This window comes from Rutilus rutilus, assembly GCF_951802725.1.
Source record: "Rutilus rutilus genome assembly, chromosome: 24".
Taxonomy (NCBI): Eukaryota; Metazoa; Chordata; class Actinopteri; order Cypriniformes; family Leuciscidae; genus Rutilus; species Rutilus rutilus.
In genome coordinates, this window is record NC_140228.1 from 3,495,764 (window position 1) to 3,515,007 (window position 19,244).

The 19,244-nt window shown below is 38.2% G+C and overlaps 1 protein-coding gene and 1 long non-coding RNA gene across 3 annotated transcripts in view; one reads left to right on the top strand and one right to left on the bottom strand.

Annotated features, from left to right (window-relative positions):
• Positions 1-18,951, top strand: part of LOC311284446 (uncharacterized protein) — a 29,224-nt gene extending 10,273 nt beyond the window's left edge. Inside the window, exons 3-6 of the mRNA XM_084399480.1 lie at positions 7,026-7,103; positions 9,028-9,128; positions 9,656-12,324; positions 17,072-18,951. Coding sequence (XP_084255606.1) covers positions 7,075-7,103; positions 9,028-9,128; positions 9,656-12,324; positions 17,072-18,202 — 3,930 coding nt within the window. The 5' untranslated portion in view covers positions 7,026-7,074 and the 3' untranslated portion in view covers positions 18,203-18,951. The remainder of the gene's footprint in view (positions 1-7,025; positions 7,104-9,027; positions 9,129-9,655; positions 12,325-17,071) is intronic.
• Positions 442-3,756, bottom strand: LOC311284292. 2 transcript variants are annotated; one of them, XR_014626182.1, is made up of 4 exons: positions 3,291-3,756; positions 2,765-2,912; positions 2,233-2,409; positions 442-1,299 (listed from the first exon to the last, which is right to left on the bottom strand). It is a non-coding gene; the product is annotated as an uncharacterized lncRNA (long non-coding RNA). The 2 variants fall into 2 exon arrangements; XR_014626183.1 differs by having other exon boundaries at positions 2,706-2,912.
• Positions 18,952-19,244: the final 293 nt, after the last annotated feature.

The following is a 19,244-nucleotide window of genomic DNA, read 5'->3' on the forward strand; positions in this document are numbered from 1 at the left end:
GTACATACTGCAAGGGTACTGATATGTTCACTGATAGGTACAAATTTTGCACATTTTTTCTGACAGTGTATTGGGTTTAGGTCTGCAGACTGGCTAGGCCACGCCAGAACCTTGATATGTATCCTCAACAGAGCCACTCCTTCACTGTCAGAAAAAATGTGCAAAATTTGTACCTTTAGGGGTACAACGGCTTGTCACTGGGGCAGTACTCTCAAGGGTACACCCGTTGTACCCTTATACATGGGTACATATCAGTACCCTTGCAGTATGTACCTTTCAAAGACAAGTATGTACCTCTGGTGACTAAATTGTACCTTATAAGGTGCAAATTTGTCCTTTTAAGGGTACTGCCCCAGTGACAAGCGTTTTGTACCTTATGGTGGCAAATTTGTACTTTAAGAATTAACATTAAGAATCACAAAGAAATTTCTTTTTTTTCCAGATCAGTACTAGATCTCACTTTAAGTAAATTGTACTTTTAAAAAGTTTTGAACATCAAGAATGACAAAGCAATCTTTTTTCCAGCAGTACACATTTCATTAATTGTAACTTTATACCCTTAAAACATTTGATCACAAACACACATTTCACCAAACACAGTACTACACATTTAATTTGAACTTTTTAAACATTCTTGAGGATCACAATTTATCATCAGCAGAGTAGGTGTCAAAGGTCCTGAAAGTCCATCTCTTGCCCTGATTTCATAACTGTGTATGCATGGAAGTGTAAATCATACGACACTGGTATTAAAAATTTGCCACACAGAAACCATACAGTATTGACATTTAAAATGTACTCTATTTGGAAAAATAGAGGAATTTCTTCTGCATGGACATAGTCAACAATGAATACATCTTTTAAAGCATACTTCACACTGTCAACAGTCACTTCTGAAACACGCTGAATGTCTTTGCACAAATCTTAATTTCCATGTACATTTGTACCTACTACCATCTCAAATTCATCAAGGATTTTGGGAGTTGAAAATTCCCAAGCATTTTCACCACACGATATTAATTATTCGGGTGACAGTTATTGGAAGGGGCTTGCCACCCACCTCAGTAATCTTTGCTATGGCATGCTGCAGGAAGGTCAATGTATTTTTCTGTAGGGTGGATAAGCCAAGTTTAAAACATAGTAAGCACTGAATGCTTCAATTATCCCTTCTTCAGCTCCTATTTCCCTGCACACCTCCACACCATCCACTTTGATGAGGACTTGAAGCCTCTTGGATAAAGCCAATTTCCAGTCAGTTTCTACCAATTGTATGGTTGGGTATGGAGTATCAACATCAAACTGTGAGAAGAAAAGAATATGTTAAACATATCAGTAAAACAATGCAACATCCATCAGAACTGAATAACTGGACCTGTATCAGAGTATTACAAAATGACAGTTTAACAAGTTTCCTTTACTCATTGTTAGCCATATTTCTGCAATTTGCTAAAATCAAAGTAACTGGAAATAAACAAATGTTGCATAAAATGCATGAAATTGTTTACAAGCTGGTTTCAAGTGAATACATGCTTTACCAATGATACAATTTGCGCATGAAAGGGCAAACCCAGACAGAAAATTAAGATTGAACTCTTTATAAACTTTTTGAAGCAACAAAGTTGTAGTTGAGTGGATTGTCAAATGGAGGGACAGAAAACCACTCAGATTTAATTTAAAATATCTTCATTTGTGTTTTCGAAGATGAACAATAGTCTTACGGTTTGGAATAATACAAGTAATTGATGACATTTTTTGTGAACTAAGCCTTTAAAGTGACAGCAGCCTAATAATCCACAGCAATTACAACTGATTTTTTTTTTTTTACATTTATCCTTTTTCTGTTGTAATTTTTTGTCCTATAGCTTGTGATTACATTCTTTGTTCTAATTTTATTATTGTTTACTTTAATAAGTTTGAGAATGTTTTACTCTACATTAGACTAGTATTTTTTATAGACTAGTTTTTTTTTAATCAAGTTTATTTCCTACAAAAATAACTATATTGTGATATATATCATTATTGTGAATTAAAATTATTCATATTGTGATATAAGATTTTGGTCATATCGCCCAGCGCTAGATCACAGTTTCTCAAGGATATACTGTATGGAAACTAAGCACACATTTTCAACAAATGTATTTGTTGAGCACCTATACTTTTAATTAACAAAACTATCAGTCCTAAAAGTTTAGAAATAGATTATCACAAAACCGCTACGTTTTATGTCAATACCTGGTAGATCTTCTGCAAGCATCACTTCTCTTGCTTCTTCGTAGATTTTGGCTAATGGAGCATTTCTTTGAACAAGCTCAAGCACCTTTGGCACAATAATGGTAAAGCCATCCTTGAAGCGCTGGCTGGCTGGCGCTGACAGCTGATGGAATGCATTCAGTCAACTTTATCACACAACTGCAAATAGACAGAAAGGGAAAGTTAAGCATTCACATGAACATGAATAAAATCAGACATTTTTAAAATTCTATGTTGCCTCTTTCATTGTCATTTCCCTTTAGTAATATCATTGTACAAATATTTCTAAGCTTGAATGCACATATATTTGTTCACCTGAGGGTTTAGAAAATTCAAAGAGTTATAAGAGTTACAAAAGAGTTATAAGTATAATTTTAGTATACTATTATCTTACATCAACATTCAATATTTATTTTAAGCAGAAAACTGATATAAAAATCGGTGATAACACTGACCCCTGAGGGTGTTTTTAAGAAAGGGTATTTCTTAAGTATATCCTCCACAGTCATCCCACCTCTTATCTCGTTTCTTCGCCATGCAAAAGTTCACTGCATTCTTTCTTTGACCACCAAGGTGTCTAGTCGCATCTTGCTGTACTGGATATGCAGGACATTCACATGACCCTCAATAAAGGATGCATCCTCACCAATGACAGCAATCTCCTATTGGATCAAATTTAAAAGTACAGAATAATAATAATTGAAATAATAATAAAAGTTAAACCTCAAAAATGCATGTCATTCACTATTTCCTTACCTTAAATTTTTATGATCACAAAGAGAGATAATAAATTTAAGGCTGCACAATGAATTCAAATATTTCTCTTTTTTTTTTTTTTATTGTTATTGATGGTTTAATCAGACTACTTGTTCGGTCAGGTCCCTTCAAAAAAATCCACTTGTCCCGGACAAGCGTTAATGTTGAGCCCTGCATCGGCCACTCTGCATTCTAAGATATCGCCATCAGGCATAAAAGAAAAAAAATCTATATCGGTCGACCACTAAACATATGACAAATATAGTACTCAATGTTATACTTGCATTTCTGTAGTCGAATTCTGTTGGTGGGATTCTGCTGGCACTGGCTCTAAATGTTATCGCCTCCATCTCATGTACAAATTTGTTGAACTTGGACTGTTTTTTAAAGGAGCCTTTAAATAATCCCCGTCCACCTCATTTTCTGAAAAAAAGAAAGAATGATCAATGTGAGCTTTAGGTTTTAACAGCAACAATAAAATCAATGTCTTTTTTGAACAATTTTTAAACTTTCAATGGAAATTCATCAGTATAAATTATTACTTTAATTTAGAAAAATACACCATAATAACGGTACATATACACTCAGAAAAAAGGTACAAAGCTGTCACTGGGGCAGTACCCTAAGGTACAAAAGCTAAAAGGTACCAATATGTACACTTGAAAGTACTAGGCCAAATATGTACTGAGAGTAACGGTTACCTTTTTTCTGAGTGTATGATTAAAAGCAAACTTATTTAAAATAGTAGCTCAAAGACTAAACTTATTTCACGAGTTTACTAGTTTTGATAAATGGTAAACTTCACTCTCTGTTTTTGGAGGGGCTCGATGCTGACGGACGCCTCGATCTCCGAGTCCTCGCCTCAGTTGACTGCTGCTTTAGTTCGCTCGTGATGGCTGACAGGACTAAATGATTACTCTCATGGACTAACGTTTAGAACGTTATTTAACGTTACCAAATAAAACTGATATAAGTAAACTCACACGGATGATATTCGTAAATTATTTAATTCCAGACTGACTAACGTTAGCTGTAAGGAGAAGCGTTAAAATAGAAACAGGCCAAGCGTTCGCTTGCGTCCGGGGTGAAAACGGGTTAAGTAGCAAGAGTTATAAGAACATTCTGGGAAACTGAATTTATAAATCTGTTGGTTAATCTTGAGTTGTTGTTTTTTTTACACAAAACGCGATGGGTTTGAACTGTTTCTATGGCCGCGGTCTCGCGGTAGAGTAAGTTAACGTTATAAGTTATGCTAAAAGTTATATCTTAATTTATGGCTAAAAAATACAAATAATTGTTATAACAATAAGTTTAAAACGTAATAACCATACGTTGGTTTTGTCAGTTCAGTATTTTCGAAGAAAGGTTTTCCCTAACGCGTCAGTAGGCCTAACGTTAACGTTACAGACACTATGTCAAGTGCACTGTGCACATAACTCGCAAGGGAACCAACGAATTTTCACAATACTTAAAACTAAACATACCTCTGAATTTCTGTGCTTCGTCGTCGGTGATATTTATTCCGGCTTCTTTCAATCTCTGAAGATCCTCGTCGACAGCGTCAGGACTCAGAAGTGAGACAGCCATCATGGAATAACCGTCGTTTTTTGTGCACAGTCCCTCCCAACTTCTTCTCGCGCATAAAGTGCACTGCGCGGGCTACAATCCCATTGGCTGGTCAAATGCGTGTACTTTTACTTTGCGGCAAAGTAAAAGTACCCCATATCATTTTAAATAAACGTTGAATAATATTTGGCTACATAAATCTAAATTAAAAATTAAAACTTATCTTACAAGTTAAAACAGGTATTATATTACACAGTTTCTAATTCTATTAAAAATGCAGACCTACTTTATTGCATTTGATTTATGTTTCAAACATGTTTTGAATTTTTTTTATATGATTTATAAAATCATGAGAACATGAACTTCATCACTGCATTTGCAGGAATTGTAAAATCTTTTTTCTTATTAACTCATTATGGAAGCTTGTTTCCGCCACAAAATAAAACATTTTAAAAAATAATTGTGACTTTTTATCTCACAATTGCGAGTTTACATCTCACAGTTCTGAGAAAATGTCAGAATTGCGAGATATAAACTCGCAATTATGTGTTATAAAGTCAGAATTGCGTGAAATAAAGTCGCAATTGCGTGTTATAAAGTCAGAATTCTGACTTTTTTCTCAGAATTGTGAGATATAAACTCAAAAAAATTTTTTTTACCTCAGAATAGTTCATATCTCACAATTCTGACTTTATAACACGCAATTGCGACTTTATATCATGCAATTCTGACTTTATATCTCCCAATTGCGACTATTTCTCAGAATTGCTACTTTATTTCTCACAATTCTCACTACATATCTCGCAATTCTGAGAAAAAAAGTCAACTCTGCGCAATTGTGAGAAAAAAAGTCAGAATTGTGAGATAAAAAGTGGCAATTTGTATTATTTATTTATTATTCAGTGGCGGAAACAAAGCTTCCACAACTCATGAAGTAGCCTAAAGCAATATTTTTACTCTAAAGGCCATTGCACACTGAGTCCGAAATTCGCATCCGAAATTTTCGCACGTTAAAAAAAAAAATCGACCTCACGTTATGTCAATCACGCTTGCACACTGTCTACGAAACTTTCGTCCGTAATAAAAAAATTTGGATTGGGTTCGATTTTCTGCGTTTTTCGCATCCACAGCCAGTATTTTGAGAGGTTTTTTGACAATTCAGAGCCACCTCCCCTTTCAATCAGATCAAAATTTCGGAAAATATAACCTGTATACAGCTGTTCTGTCTGCCCAGCGCTTCCGCCGGCCATGTGTGTGTGTCCATACCATAGACTGTAAAAAGGGTCCATACCTAGACATACTGCCAGTCTCTGTTCAGGATCGATTGGTTCACGGAAATTGGTGGTCTTCTTTTTAATGTGGCTCCAGTATCGCTAGCAAAGCATCAAACTGTTCCACTGACATTCTGAGGTAAATTTTGAATTGCTCGGGATAATTTTGCAACTCCTTGATAAGGAGGTGAAACTCTCCTTCCTCTCGGCGCAATCTCAGGATAGGATGGACCCAATATTTCCTCTTTTTATTTTTCTCTTTTTAAGAAGAAAGAGGGCAACAAAATCATCCTCACTGCTTGGCGAATCCATTTTGTATTTTTTGCGTTTTTTTTCCGCAAAGGTTTAATAAATACGCATCGGACTCAGTGTGCAAGGTTTCTGTGCGTGACGAATTTTAAGGCTGACGAACACGAAAAAACGCATACGAAAATTTCGGACTCATTGGCATGGTTTTATTTCAGTTAGCCTAATAGCTGGTTTGATTTGCATTGAGAGATGATCTTATGCAAAGTACTCCATGCCAATCTCTAGGTATGGTGAAGGCTATGTGATGATGTGGGGCTATTTTAATTCCAAAGGCCAAGGCAACTTTATCAAGATGCATAGTATCCTGGATCCATGAAGTAACTGGCCTTTAAAAATAAAAATCTGCCTGCCTCTATGGGAATTTAACATAGGGGTGTCCAAACTTATGCACCCTGTATTTTAAGGAAGAACATTTATTTATTTACGATACATTATTCATTCACAAAGAAAATTGGTGTCCTTAAAGGTTAGATTTTTCCTCATTTTTTTAATTAAGGCATTAAGTTCAATTTCCAAAAGATGATTTTTTATTCCTCTTTTTAGTCAACTTTAGCATGGGTGTCTAAACTTATGCATAGCACTGTATATTGTGGAAATACCATCTCAAATGTATATGTATGCTATCGGTTTGTTTAGCACTTCAGTAGACATTGAGTAATGTACTGATAGCTTGGGAAATCTTAAATATTACAAGGATCATTTACTAAATCTCAAAACAAATAAATATATACATAAGGTTCAGGTGAGATCTTTAATGTTCACAAACAAATAACATTTCCTTCTAATCAAGCCATCTCCCTTAATCAAGCATCTCCCTGTTACTGTAAACAATGTCTTTTGTTAAAAAAAAATTTACATTTTTATTTTATTTAGCAACACATTGCTTGGTAACCTCAAAAACTACCCATGCGAGGAACCAGACATGACAGATAACCACCAATCATCAAAAGGGTAAGACTTCACTATTATGCACTGTAATATGAGTTTGTGTCTTTGTTTTATTTATTTGATTGTTAGAGAATACATTGAAACATTATTTGAATATCAAAATCGAAATATTAAATTGATTATTAACCTTTAAATTCACCCTTTGTTTAACAAATAAAGAAGGTAGCACACCAGCAATTATCTACAGAACCTGTAGGAATCTGTAACTTAAAGTCCCTGTAAAGGCAATTCTAAAAAAAAAATCTAAACACATTATAAATGTTAGAAATGTATTACTAAAACATATTACAAAGACTGTGATCTGTGAAGTACTGAATTGTGGAGTTAGACCGTTAAACAGTTTTTCACCATTGCTGTGTTCCGGATTTTTTGGGCGGGGCTAAAACGGGGGCTCGATGACGCACTGAAGCCCCTGAGCTCCTGGACACGCCCCTACTTGATGACGCACTGGAGCCCCTGACGTTGCCCCTCCCCTAACAATATAGCACATTCATTCACATCAGTTTGCCGATCGCGAGTTACTGTCAGTACTATTAGTTACTACAGCCTACAGTTTGCTAGCTAGCTATGCCTTCGTCACGGAAATGAGTACTACCTGGATGCGATCATGTACAAAACAGATCGGTGTCCTTATAAACGGTGTGCTTATGTTAAAATTATAGTAGGTAACGTTAGTCCAGGCTCGAACATGGCTTTGTAAAACCTAGGAGCATCCATTCCGGCTGTAGCGGTGACAGTTAAGTGTGGCGACGGCAGCTTTCCCGCGAGTGGGCGTGGTTTCAGCGCAGCCAGCGGACACGCCCCCAGCGTTTGAGAGCAGAGACTACTGCTCATTTTTTCAAGATTTTGATAGCTTATTTTATGTACTTGCCGGCTTTTTTTATCATTCAAATTTGGCTGGGTGGCTAATAACACATGTTTCTGTGGTGTGACAAACTCAGAACACATACTTCATTTTGACTTTACAGGGACTTTAAGGCTGAATGAACTGCCGTAGCCTAGTTTAGTTACAATATAAACCTGGCTCCAGAACATGCCTAAATCCTGCATGCTTGCAAGTCTGGAATAAACTCTTTTGAACTTGAACGTCACTTTGGGAAACGCCCAAAGAGTGCTGCGGTCCCGCCTGGTCATGTTTGACGTGGTTTGGTCGTCTCAGATCATGGGGTTTGCAGATGGAGCTGGCAGAGGACCCTGAGACTGCTGAGGCACTTTCTCAGTCTTCATCTGCCAGCACCGATGTTCTCCCTCCCCGTGCGGAAGCCCAAGCAGCAGCTTCTTCCGCCTGGGAGGAGAACCCGATGTTTGAGCTATCTGCTTCTGAAGAGGTGGATGTGCTCAGCATCGAGAGCAGGGACTTTGCAGAAACCTCGCTGCTTCCTGTCCCTGCGTATGAGGAGCTTGTTGAGGTTGTGTCTCGTGCCGTGGACAGGATTAATATCAGCTGGCTTAATATCAAATTATTACCCCCCACCCCATCCCATATTGTGTATATCCCATATAAACACCTGACAATATTTCTGATCTTCGTAGGGCTGCAGACTAGGGCTTTTCTCCTTAATGCCCCAATTTCACCTTCTGGCCTGTTCGGCGTCAGTTGGCCTGGCCTGTTCGAACTGGTCAGTTCGGTCATCGAGAGGTTTCAGGAGGCGAAGAAACAATCCGCAGCCTTTAAGCAGTATCTCCCTCGCCACTCTAAGTCTAAGAAGGCTGCTGCTCAAAAGAATAATTTCTTAACTAATTATTGCCATTGATAGTTCAGTCGACAGAAACACTGGACACACGTAATAACTGATCAAATATTCACACAGAAACGTTTCTTAGGTCTGTCTGAGCACTCATGGTGTGCAAAGTGCGTACAGGGTTAAACCTCTATCAGAATCTATAATGTTACTGGTGTGATTTTTCTTTTCTGTGTTTTGTCTAGCATGGATCCAGTGGGAGTGAATTCAATAGAGACTGCAGCTCTAGGGAGACCCTTCCACCTGGGGATGCTGTATGACTGCAGGAGAGATGCTCTCGTACCAGGTAATATTGGGCTGTTACCCCAAATCTGTGAAGCACTGAAAGTTTTAGAGGCCCATGGGTAAAGAATGTAAAATTACTTCTTTATTTATGGGTTTTAATAAAGAAAAATAATTTATTTGCAAAAATAATTTACTACAGACCTAAATAAAAATCTTTCTCAGCATCCATAACTTTTCTCTGAGATCTGATATGATGGCAATGCTGGTTTAAAATTAGTTGAATTTATAGATATCTCTGCATTATGTCAGGCATTAATGGCTTGATCCACGGATGTTGCTCATACAGTATTTAGTGATGCACCTGCTCAGAGACTTTTATTTAAATGTATATCCAAATAATAAGGAAGTGTCAGTTAGGTGAAGAAACAAAAACTAGTTTCTGGTGAAAAACTGCACAAACTGGTGTTGCTATGCTGTATGAAAGTAAAGGTTAGGGAGGGCAAACGGGCTGTTAAATTGCTGTCTAAAAAAATATATAAAATGTTTAGACTTACATTTTTTATTTATGTATTTGCCCCTCCATTACAGGAATCAGACTTTGGAGTCAAGAGCAGCTGAAGGAGAACATAAGCACTAAACCCCAAATTAAAACAGATTTCACAGTCACCGCCTCAGACTCGATTGAAGAAAAAACTAGATTGCTGAATATTGATGGTAGTCTGAAACTGAGTCTTTTAGGAGGACTCCTCAATGTAAGTGGAGCTGCTAAGTTTCTCAAGGACACCAAGAAATCATTCAATCAACAGAGACTGACATTACATTATCATTCCACCAGTAAGTTTGAAGAACTGATCATTAACCACTTAGCCAGAGACATGGCTCACTATGACGATGACGTTGCCACACATGTAGTGACCGCAGTGGAATACGGAGCAGACGCCTGCTTTGTTTTTGATAGAAAAGTTTCATCTGATGAAGACAAGAGAGAGATAGCAGGAGAAGTAGAAACTGTCTTGGAGAAGCTTATAGGCATTTCAGATGGAAAGATTGGTGCAAGTATGAAACTGAATGACAATCAGAAGACTGCTGCACAAAAATTCAGTTGTAAATTTTATGGCGACTTCCAGCTACCACATAACCCGACCACTTTTGAAGATGCTTTGAAGGTTTTTGAAGATCTTCCGAAACTGCTGGGAGAAAACAAAGAGCTTGCGGTTCCTCTGAGAGTTTGGCTTTATCCTTTGGACAAACTTTTCTCAAAAATAGTAAAGTTTCAACATGAAATCGGCACAGGTTTAACCTCAGACGTTGAATCTGTAATTGAGAGTTTGAGTACGACTGAGATGAAATGCAGTGATCTTCTGAAAGACACACCAGCTTCGACATTTACTGCATTTCATGACAAAATCAATGACATGAAGAAAAACTGCTACCAGTGCAGATTGAGTCTCATCAAGACACTCGGCTCTCTCTTACCAAAGATCCGTGGAAAATTCATAGAGGACACAGCATTGATCGATCTTCTACGAGATCATGAGGAATCTCCATTTGAAAGAAGCGCTCTTGAACAATGGCTGAAAGAGAAAGAGGAAGAATCTGACATTATTAAAGCATTGCTCACACAACTGAATGACTCAGGAGCAATGGTAGAAAACAACCTCAATAAAGAATTAATGAATCTGAAAGTTAAACATTTGGTCAGCTACACTTTCACATCATTGAGCTGGACAGATGTTCTGCTTTCTAAACAAAAGGCCTTCCTGAGTTCTTCAACGAAAGGAAAAAATGAGGAGAAAAGCTCTGAATCTGAACACAAGACTTGGCTCGCGCCTGACATCCAAAATACTATGAGGAACAACTTGATGGTATTTAAAAACTTCATTGATTTAAAAGATTGTACATCTGCCAAATTCATTGTTGCATCAAAAGAAATGGAAAATACTCCAGGTTCCTGCATTCTTCTGCATGAAAATGGATCTAATGAAGCTGTTTGCTTCACTCCTCCATCAAAACCAGACTGTCCGATCATTGAAGATGTCAGATATAGTCAAGTGGTTCTGAAAGTGTCTCCACCGGGTCCTGATACAGAGGAGCTCAAATTACTGTACAAAATGAAGGAAGAGAAAGACTGGACATCTCAAACTGTGTCAAAGAACCAGAATACAGTTACTCTGACTGATCTCAGAACAGATACTGAGTACAATATTAAATGTGCAGCGGTGGGAAAACTCGACTACACCGTAGAGAGTGATGTGACGCGTCTCACAGTCATAAACCAGAATCTCATCAAGGCTAAAGAGTCTGCTATCCAAAGTCTCAGTTGGACTGAAGACAAGTGTAATTTACTTTTGGGGAAAAACAGGAAAACAACTTTTAGTGCACTTCATAAGAAAATACAAGATATGCAGCAAAACTGCCAAACGTACAGACAAGATTTCAGTGACCGAATTAAATCTTTGATCCAGTCAGTGAAAGCCTGTGAGAAAGAGTCTTGTGCTCTGATGGATCTTCTTCAAGCTCATGATGAGTCTCCATTCAATGAAAAGAGTCTGAAAGAGTGGATCACAGTGAAAGAAGAAGAATTAAACACTGTTAATGAGTTTCTTCGACAGTTAATGGACTTTGGAGCCGAAATGAACAGTAGCTTGGACTCGTATTTGTCTGATATTCAGGTGGAGAATGTGTTTTGCTACACTTTCAGTTCTCTTGAGCTGCCAGATGAGTTGCTTAATGAGCAAGAAAATTACATGAATCCTCAAATGATGAGAAATCCTCAGAAGAAACCTGATGTGGCGTCTCAATCATGGCTCACTGGAAGCATCAGGGAGAAAATGAGAGAACATTTGAAAACATTTAAAGAGCTGATGACGTCATATAGCAGTCAAAGCATTAAATTTATGGTTTTCATAAAAGACCATGAAAAGCATCCAGGTTCCTGCATTCTTCTGTATGAAAATGGATGTAATGAAGCTGTTTGCTTCACTTCTCCATCAAAACCAGACTGTCCGATCATTGAAGATGTCAGATGTACCCAAGTGGTTCTGAAAGTGTCTCCACCGGGTCCTGATACAGAGGAGCTCAAATTACTGTACAAAATGAAGGAAGAGAAAGTCTGGACATCTCAAACTGTGTCAAAGAACCAGAATACAGTTACTCTGACTGATCTCAGACCAGATACTGAGTACAATATTAAATGTGCAGCAGTGGGAAAACTTGACTACACCGCTGAATCTGATGTCACCAAAGTTACCACAAAGGTTTGAAGCTCATTTAATAACTCAATTAATTTACTATATCATTACCCACTGTTATTTAAATATTTAAATCTTATTGCCCTTCCACATGACTTTTACTGTCCAGCACAAGCATCATGCACTGTCTGATGTCCACATGAAACACACAATTTTACAAGGTTGCTAAGTATCAAGGTAGTTGGAAAAACAATAGGGTTAGCTGGTGTATTGTCTACAATAGTATCTTAATTGTTGTTTTAACTATGTTTGTGCTGACAGTGAGTATGCCACAAAATTTCCACAAAAAAGTGCATCGAAAGATCATGCATTCACTGTGTATGATAGGTAACATCCCTGTAGTTTCTTATAATTCTAATATACTTTACTGATTAAATGTAATAATTTGACATAAAAGGTGATGCATAGATTTTGTAAGTTTAGAAAACTTGCCCTTGTAAAGGTAGAAATGGCCCTGGAAATCAATTTAGGGGAGCAAATATCACCCCTTAGTGGAAAAATATATTTCTGACATGTCATGCGGTAAACTAACCACTGAACCGGAAATTAAGAGTATGGTCTCGCCCTGTAAGGGCCACCCAATGGAATCTAAAAGAATGGCTGAAGGCATCTTGCGTTGTTTTGTCTTTTCTTGGTGCTTCTATGCATAATGCTTAAGTTACTGCAATTTAAGTCAGTGGTTGCAGGGTATACTGGAGACCCTGGGAAAGGGCACACAGTAGGCAAATTATCCCTAAATTCTCAAATCTTTATTTGTGGGAATGAGACTATTGTACCAGTCAAACTGAGACATTTTAAATGACACCAAACATGATAATGAAAATTATTTGCATTCACACAGAACATTGTATGTTACATATAACTATTCTGAGTGAACTGAGTCAAGGGAAGGATGGGTAAAGGGAACAAAGTCAGCGAGCTAACAAATGCGAGGCTCTCTGTGAGCCTCCTTGGCTACTGCTACCGTTGATAGGCCTCCTTTCTCTTGGGAGAGAGTTATCTTTATTGAGGCCTCCGCTCTCTTGTGCTCTGCTGGGATAGTGATTGCAAGTGGTAGGCTCTCTGTGAGCATCCTTGCAAGATATTTTGAGTGTAGGGAGTTGTTAGGTCTCCTCTCGATTTAGAGAGTCATCATACTGAGAGCTCGGCTAGGTGGTAGGGTAGCATGCTAGGTCCTTTGGCTCTTTTGGAGCCTCTTTGGCTACTGACCTAAGTGCAAGTGTTTCTATGTCATGATTCTGCCCTCTTGTCCCTGTTTTACTCTAGTCTTGAGGCAGGATCATGACAGGCCCATGTTTTGTGTGCGAGCACATGGCCTTTTGTTTGGGCTGTGTGCTTGCGTTGTCTCGTTTCCTTACCCCGCCCCCTTGTTCTCCTCGTTTGTCATTATTGTTTCATTAGTGTCACCTGTTGCCCTAATTATTTTCTCCCTTATTTAATCCCCTTGTGTTTGTTGTCCTGTGCTTGTTCATTTCGTATCCTGCCTTTCCTGTACCTGAGTTTCCTTGTGGAGTTACAGTATTTCCTCAATCTCGTCTGTGTATCCAGGCTTCTGGAGGTCGTTTGGAATTCTCGTCATCCAGTTCCAGTTTGCATCCGCGCTGGGTTTATCCATGTCACTCTTCCTCTGCTGAGATTGTTTATCCTGGTCGCCCGCCTGCTGTGTGTGGTGTTTTGAGTATAACCCTGTATCCGCTTGTCTACAATAAACTGCTTGCTTTCATTTGGATCTACGACTCTCATTTAATACTGTCTGCGCTTGGGTTCGTGTCTGAAAACCGTGACATGCAAGGCCTTCTCTCATTATGACAGTTGTTGTATTAACTCTAGCTCCACTCTGCTGAGTTTTGTGGGCCAGTTAGACTGATCTTAGCTCTTTCTGAGACTTTCTCTGTACTGCCCTTGGGTTAGAGTGTTGCCTAGGCCTCTTGTTTGAGGCCTCCACTCTTCAGGGTTGCCTGAACAGAAGTTCTGAGTGTTAAGCGCTCTGTGAGCCACCTTGGACGCTGGCCTGAATATGAAACTAGTTAGGGTTCCTATCGTTAGAGTCATCCTGTTAAGGCTTCCGTTCTTTAGAAGCTCTTGTTGTTGCTGGTACACCTTAGGGATGAGGAGTCCTTTGACTAAGCTCAGCCAATAGGGCACTCATCCCTTCAGTATGGCAGCATGGGTATTCCGTTCTCCATAGCGACCTGTAACGACTGAGACAAATCAGACACAATTATTTGTTATAGTTAACAAATAATATTTAAAACTCACTCTACGATCTGTGATCCCATCCCCCCAACAAGGGCAAGAAGGGTCTTGGTTACCATGACTACGATCATATAAGTTGGTTTTATTGCTGTTAAAAATGTGGTCAGGTGGTCAAGACACAGACCATAGGGAAGACAGAAACAGACTTTGCTGCATTAATCATAGACGAACTGATCTATAAATGAACATGCATCCCAGAAACTGTGTGAATGATTTACTGTCTTGTGTACTATTATGTATTTGATACTATGGTATGTATTTTATTATACATCCAACAGTCAATGTACAATTACAGACCCCTAGGGGACGCAGTTCGTGTTCTCTTTTGAAAGGGAGCGTCTTAGGTAACCCATGTAACCATGGTCCCGAGAATGCTTACGGTATTTCTGCACACGTCTTCTTCAGACAAGAAGTGGATGATGTATTATACTCACGGTTGCACCAGTGGTGACATCATAGGTTGCCGCCTGCCAATGTCAAGTTCATTATCGTGTTTAGACCATAGACTGTAAAATATGGACAAAGCGTCTGTGATGTCACCCATAATCTTTCTGAAAAACTGTTTTTAGGCCGTTTATGGGGGGTATGGGCGGCGCCATCTTGGAAAATCTTGGGAAATCCTAACCCCGCCCACCTTGTGTGAGACTGAGCTGGCGTGATGAGTCTGAGCCAGAGCCATAGAGAGAATTTCTCTCTATGGCTCTGGTCCGGGCTAACGTGAGCCGTTTTTGTGTTATTATGTGGTAGCTTTATGTAGAATGCTAAATCCCGCTGCTATAATCTCAAGTTGCGTCAAAAGCAGAGGAGAAAGACCGCGAAATTTAAAAATACTACTGTTATTGTGTCACGAAATGTAGTTTTAAGAGTTTTTCAGTCGAGAATGTAGTTGTTTTAATCTCAAATATGTTGTTTGTTTATACATATAGCGCCTATTTAAAATTTTGATCTTACATTTGCAGAGTTGTGAGATCCAAGGGATCACCGGGCGCTCAGCGCTATGTATCCCGCCTGGGACAGCCTTACCTCGGCTAGTGCATCTGACGTTTGCCGCTGGTTGTCTCTAGTCTAGTGGAGTGGTTAAACATGGGATATAATTCGTCTTGTGTAGGCTATATCTAACGGACGATATTTGATCTCATTAATCTATAATTTGTTCCCCTGGTAAATCGTTTTATATATGGCTTCTTATAACTTTTAGGCTACTTATACTTTCATAATGGCTGTCTAAGCTAACTAAAAAACACACTAACAACAAGAAATGTTTAATTTCACAAACTATAGCTTAGGTTAAATACGAGTATATGAAACGTATAAGTTAAAATACATGCTGCAGTTGCAGTGCCACTGCCCACAAACATTGATGCTAAATAGTGCTCACTAGTTACGTGAAATAGTAGTGGATTGTCACTTACCGGAAAAACTGGAGCGAAGTCCAGTAACAGTGTCGGTTAGTGCAGTTTATAGCAGAGCAACCCATTTTATGTACGATATTTCAATACAAATGTTCAGAAAGGATACAGAGGTGGTATGATGTGTTCTGTCAGATCATGGCCGAGACGTCAAATTTCAGGAATTCCACTCGGCGCAGCCTATGCTCAGCTGTCAATCAAGCTGTCAATCAAAGTTAACCACGGCCTTATTTGTCATACATTTTATATCTAAATACGATCTAAACTAACGAGTTAGAAATAAATTCACCCCCCTCACAGTTGTCAGGCACTCGGAACCTATCAAAAAATACAATAAAAGTCCATGGGACCAACCTGTAAAAACATGAATTTATGCTGTGAAAACAGACATTTTAACATGGACATTTGCTCCCTTTTGGGACCTGCCCCTAGCGGATTTTCAATGTATTGCAGTTTTTCGCACTTCCGGGTAGGCTTCATTTTTCAGATTAGAATGTTGCCCCTTTATTTAGACTCATGCTTCAGACACCAGTCATGCCGGAGGCATCCCCCCATAGCGCCCTCTAGGGGACGCAGCGTCTCGTTCCCTGTTCTCAGGTTTTATGGTTACATGCGTAACCTGAGACGTTTTTCCACATATTCACTCAGTGGGGTGTGGAAACAGATGCCTGTATATGTTAGTGTGCTGTGTTTGTATTGTCAGGATATCAAAGTATGTGAGGTTCTTCCATCTTTGCAACCCAGCTTCACATTGTGAAAAAGAATTTCAAAATTCAAAAAGAATTTTCATTTTTTGGTGAACTATCTCTTTAATTACAAAATTATTAAAATAAGTGGTTAACAATGTTAAAATACTCAACATAGTCAAATAAAAATAAATGTATAATGCTTACCTTTTCTGTGGTATTTTAAAAGGACCTTTATTGTGGTGAACATTTTACAATTTGATTATGATTTAAAAAAACAAACAAAAAACATTTGGTCTTTAAATACATCTGCAAGCAATAGAAGCATCATAAATGAAACATCATATAGCATTTATATATGACTATCTTTATTGATTTTGTGTTTTATGCTTTACATTACAGGACAAAAATTATGAACTCATCAAGAAGAGCACCTTGATTGAAGACAACAATCCTGCACGATACCACCTGACACTGATTACACATGATTTGGGTCAATCTAAACCATATAGAAAAATTACCTTTGGGGAGAGAGACTCAAAGAAACCCCATAAAACCATACTGATGGTGGGAGAAACCGGAACAGGAAAAACAACCCTGATCAATGCTATAGTCAACTACATGTTGGGTGTTCAGAGAGAAGACAAGGTTTGGTTTGAGATCACAGATGACCAGAGTAACAGGAAAGATCACAGCCCGACAACCATTATCACTGTCTATGGTGTTTATGACCAAAAGCGTCCAGATGATTTAACAATCATTGACACACCAGGATATGGAAATACCGGTGGTATCAGCTTTGACAAAGAGATTGCCATGAATTTGCTTCACTTATTTGAAGATGAGCTCCATGAAATAGATGCAGTGTGTTTAGTTATTGATGCATGTCAAACTCGACTCTCTGACAGACAAATATACATATTTGATGCTGTTCAGTCACTATTTGGGAGAGATTTTGCTGAAAACATTGTCTTGCTCTTCACACACTCATCTGGTGCTCACCCTAAAAATGCTCTGACGGCTGTTAAAGAGGCTAAAGTCAAGTGTGCAGTGAATGACAAGAAGCCGGTGTATTTCCTGTTTGACAACTGTCAGTCAGAAGCTGCTAATGAAGAATATGAAACAATCCAGGAACAATCATGGAATCTCAGTCAAAGTGGAATGATGAGATTTTTCAAGTTTCTTGAAAACATAAAACCAAAAGACATAAAGATGACTCAAAATGTTTTGCAGAAACGGGAGCAGTTGGAAGCAAATGTCTCTAAACTGGAGAAACAAACAGAGAAAGAAAAACTTCAAGAATCAGAGAAAAAAATTCTGGTTAATGAAGCTTTTCACTGTGTGGAAACTCTGCAGATGATCGCACTCAAGGCTGATTCACTGATCACACTTCTGCACATTGATGTTCTGATTGAGAAGTTGAAGGAAATAAATCAGCCTGAAAAAGCTAAAAAATTGGAAGACATCAAAGAGAGAGCAGGAGAGGACAACACTGGCGGACTGAAATACGTAAAAAGACTTCAGCAAAAATAATAAAAATGATGTGAAGGTGAAATAAATAATAAAGGTGAAAACACTGGAGGACATGAAGAGGGGAGCAGGAAAAGACAATACTGGAGCACTGGGATACATAAAAAGGCTTTTGAAATAACAAAAAACAAAGAAACATAGAAAAATTCATCTTCTAGTTAAAAAAAATAATTATATTTCAAATTTATAAAATTATAATAGAAAAAAAGTAAATTAACAACTCTGTCCAACATCAACTCCAGCGGATAAAGTTGCAGAGGCTTGCTTCATCTTTCTTGTCTCCGCTGTTAAAATTTGAGGGGAATGCGTAGCATTGAATGGGTCCAGCCGAATGCATAGTCTTTCAATGTATACTCCATATTATATAACAATATATAGTCGTGTAACACAAGATCACGTCTTGCGCGAAACTAGTAAAAATGGTAGCCCGCAAGAAGCTTGCGATCCAAATTATCTGTGCTGAGGTGCAAATAGTACATGCTACTACACAGTACAGAGTGAATAAAACAAAGATTATTGGAGTATCTTGTACACGAAAGTTTAATTCAGTGTGTTACTTGCCTCTTATTTGTCATTATTTGTGCTCATACATACAAGTAAGTTTGAATAGAAATTCCAAAGAAATACTTAGCTACTTTGTGTTTTGTCATTGTAAGCTCCACCCATCAGGCCAACAACAGATGGCATGGTTAAATGTGTTCTGCGTGTATATTTTCTGGCGCTTCTAATAAAATGTTGGTTTTTAATTTTAATTCTGACTCCATGAATATTTTAATCTGACTCCAATTTTTGGTGATGCTTTCATTTTACTGCGTTTTAGATTAGTTGTGGTTTAATTTAGATAAATGATTATTCTGGGTATCCCATACTTTAAAATATTAGTTCATTAATAGACCCGGTATCGCATTGAGACTGCACGATGGCCGAATCATGAGCTCAAGGACACAAATTAGCCAGTTCTGACATTAGTCAGAGGATGCAGGGCGATCTATTTTGCCTTTAAGTCAGCCACTCTTTGCTTGCTCATTACAAAAAGTGTAAATAT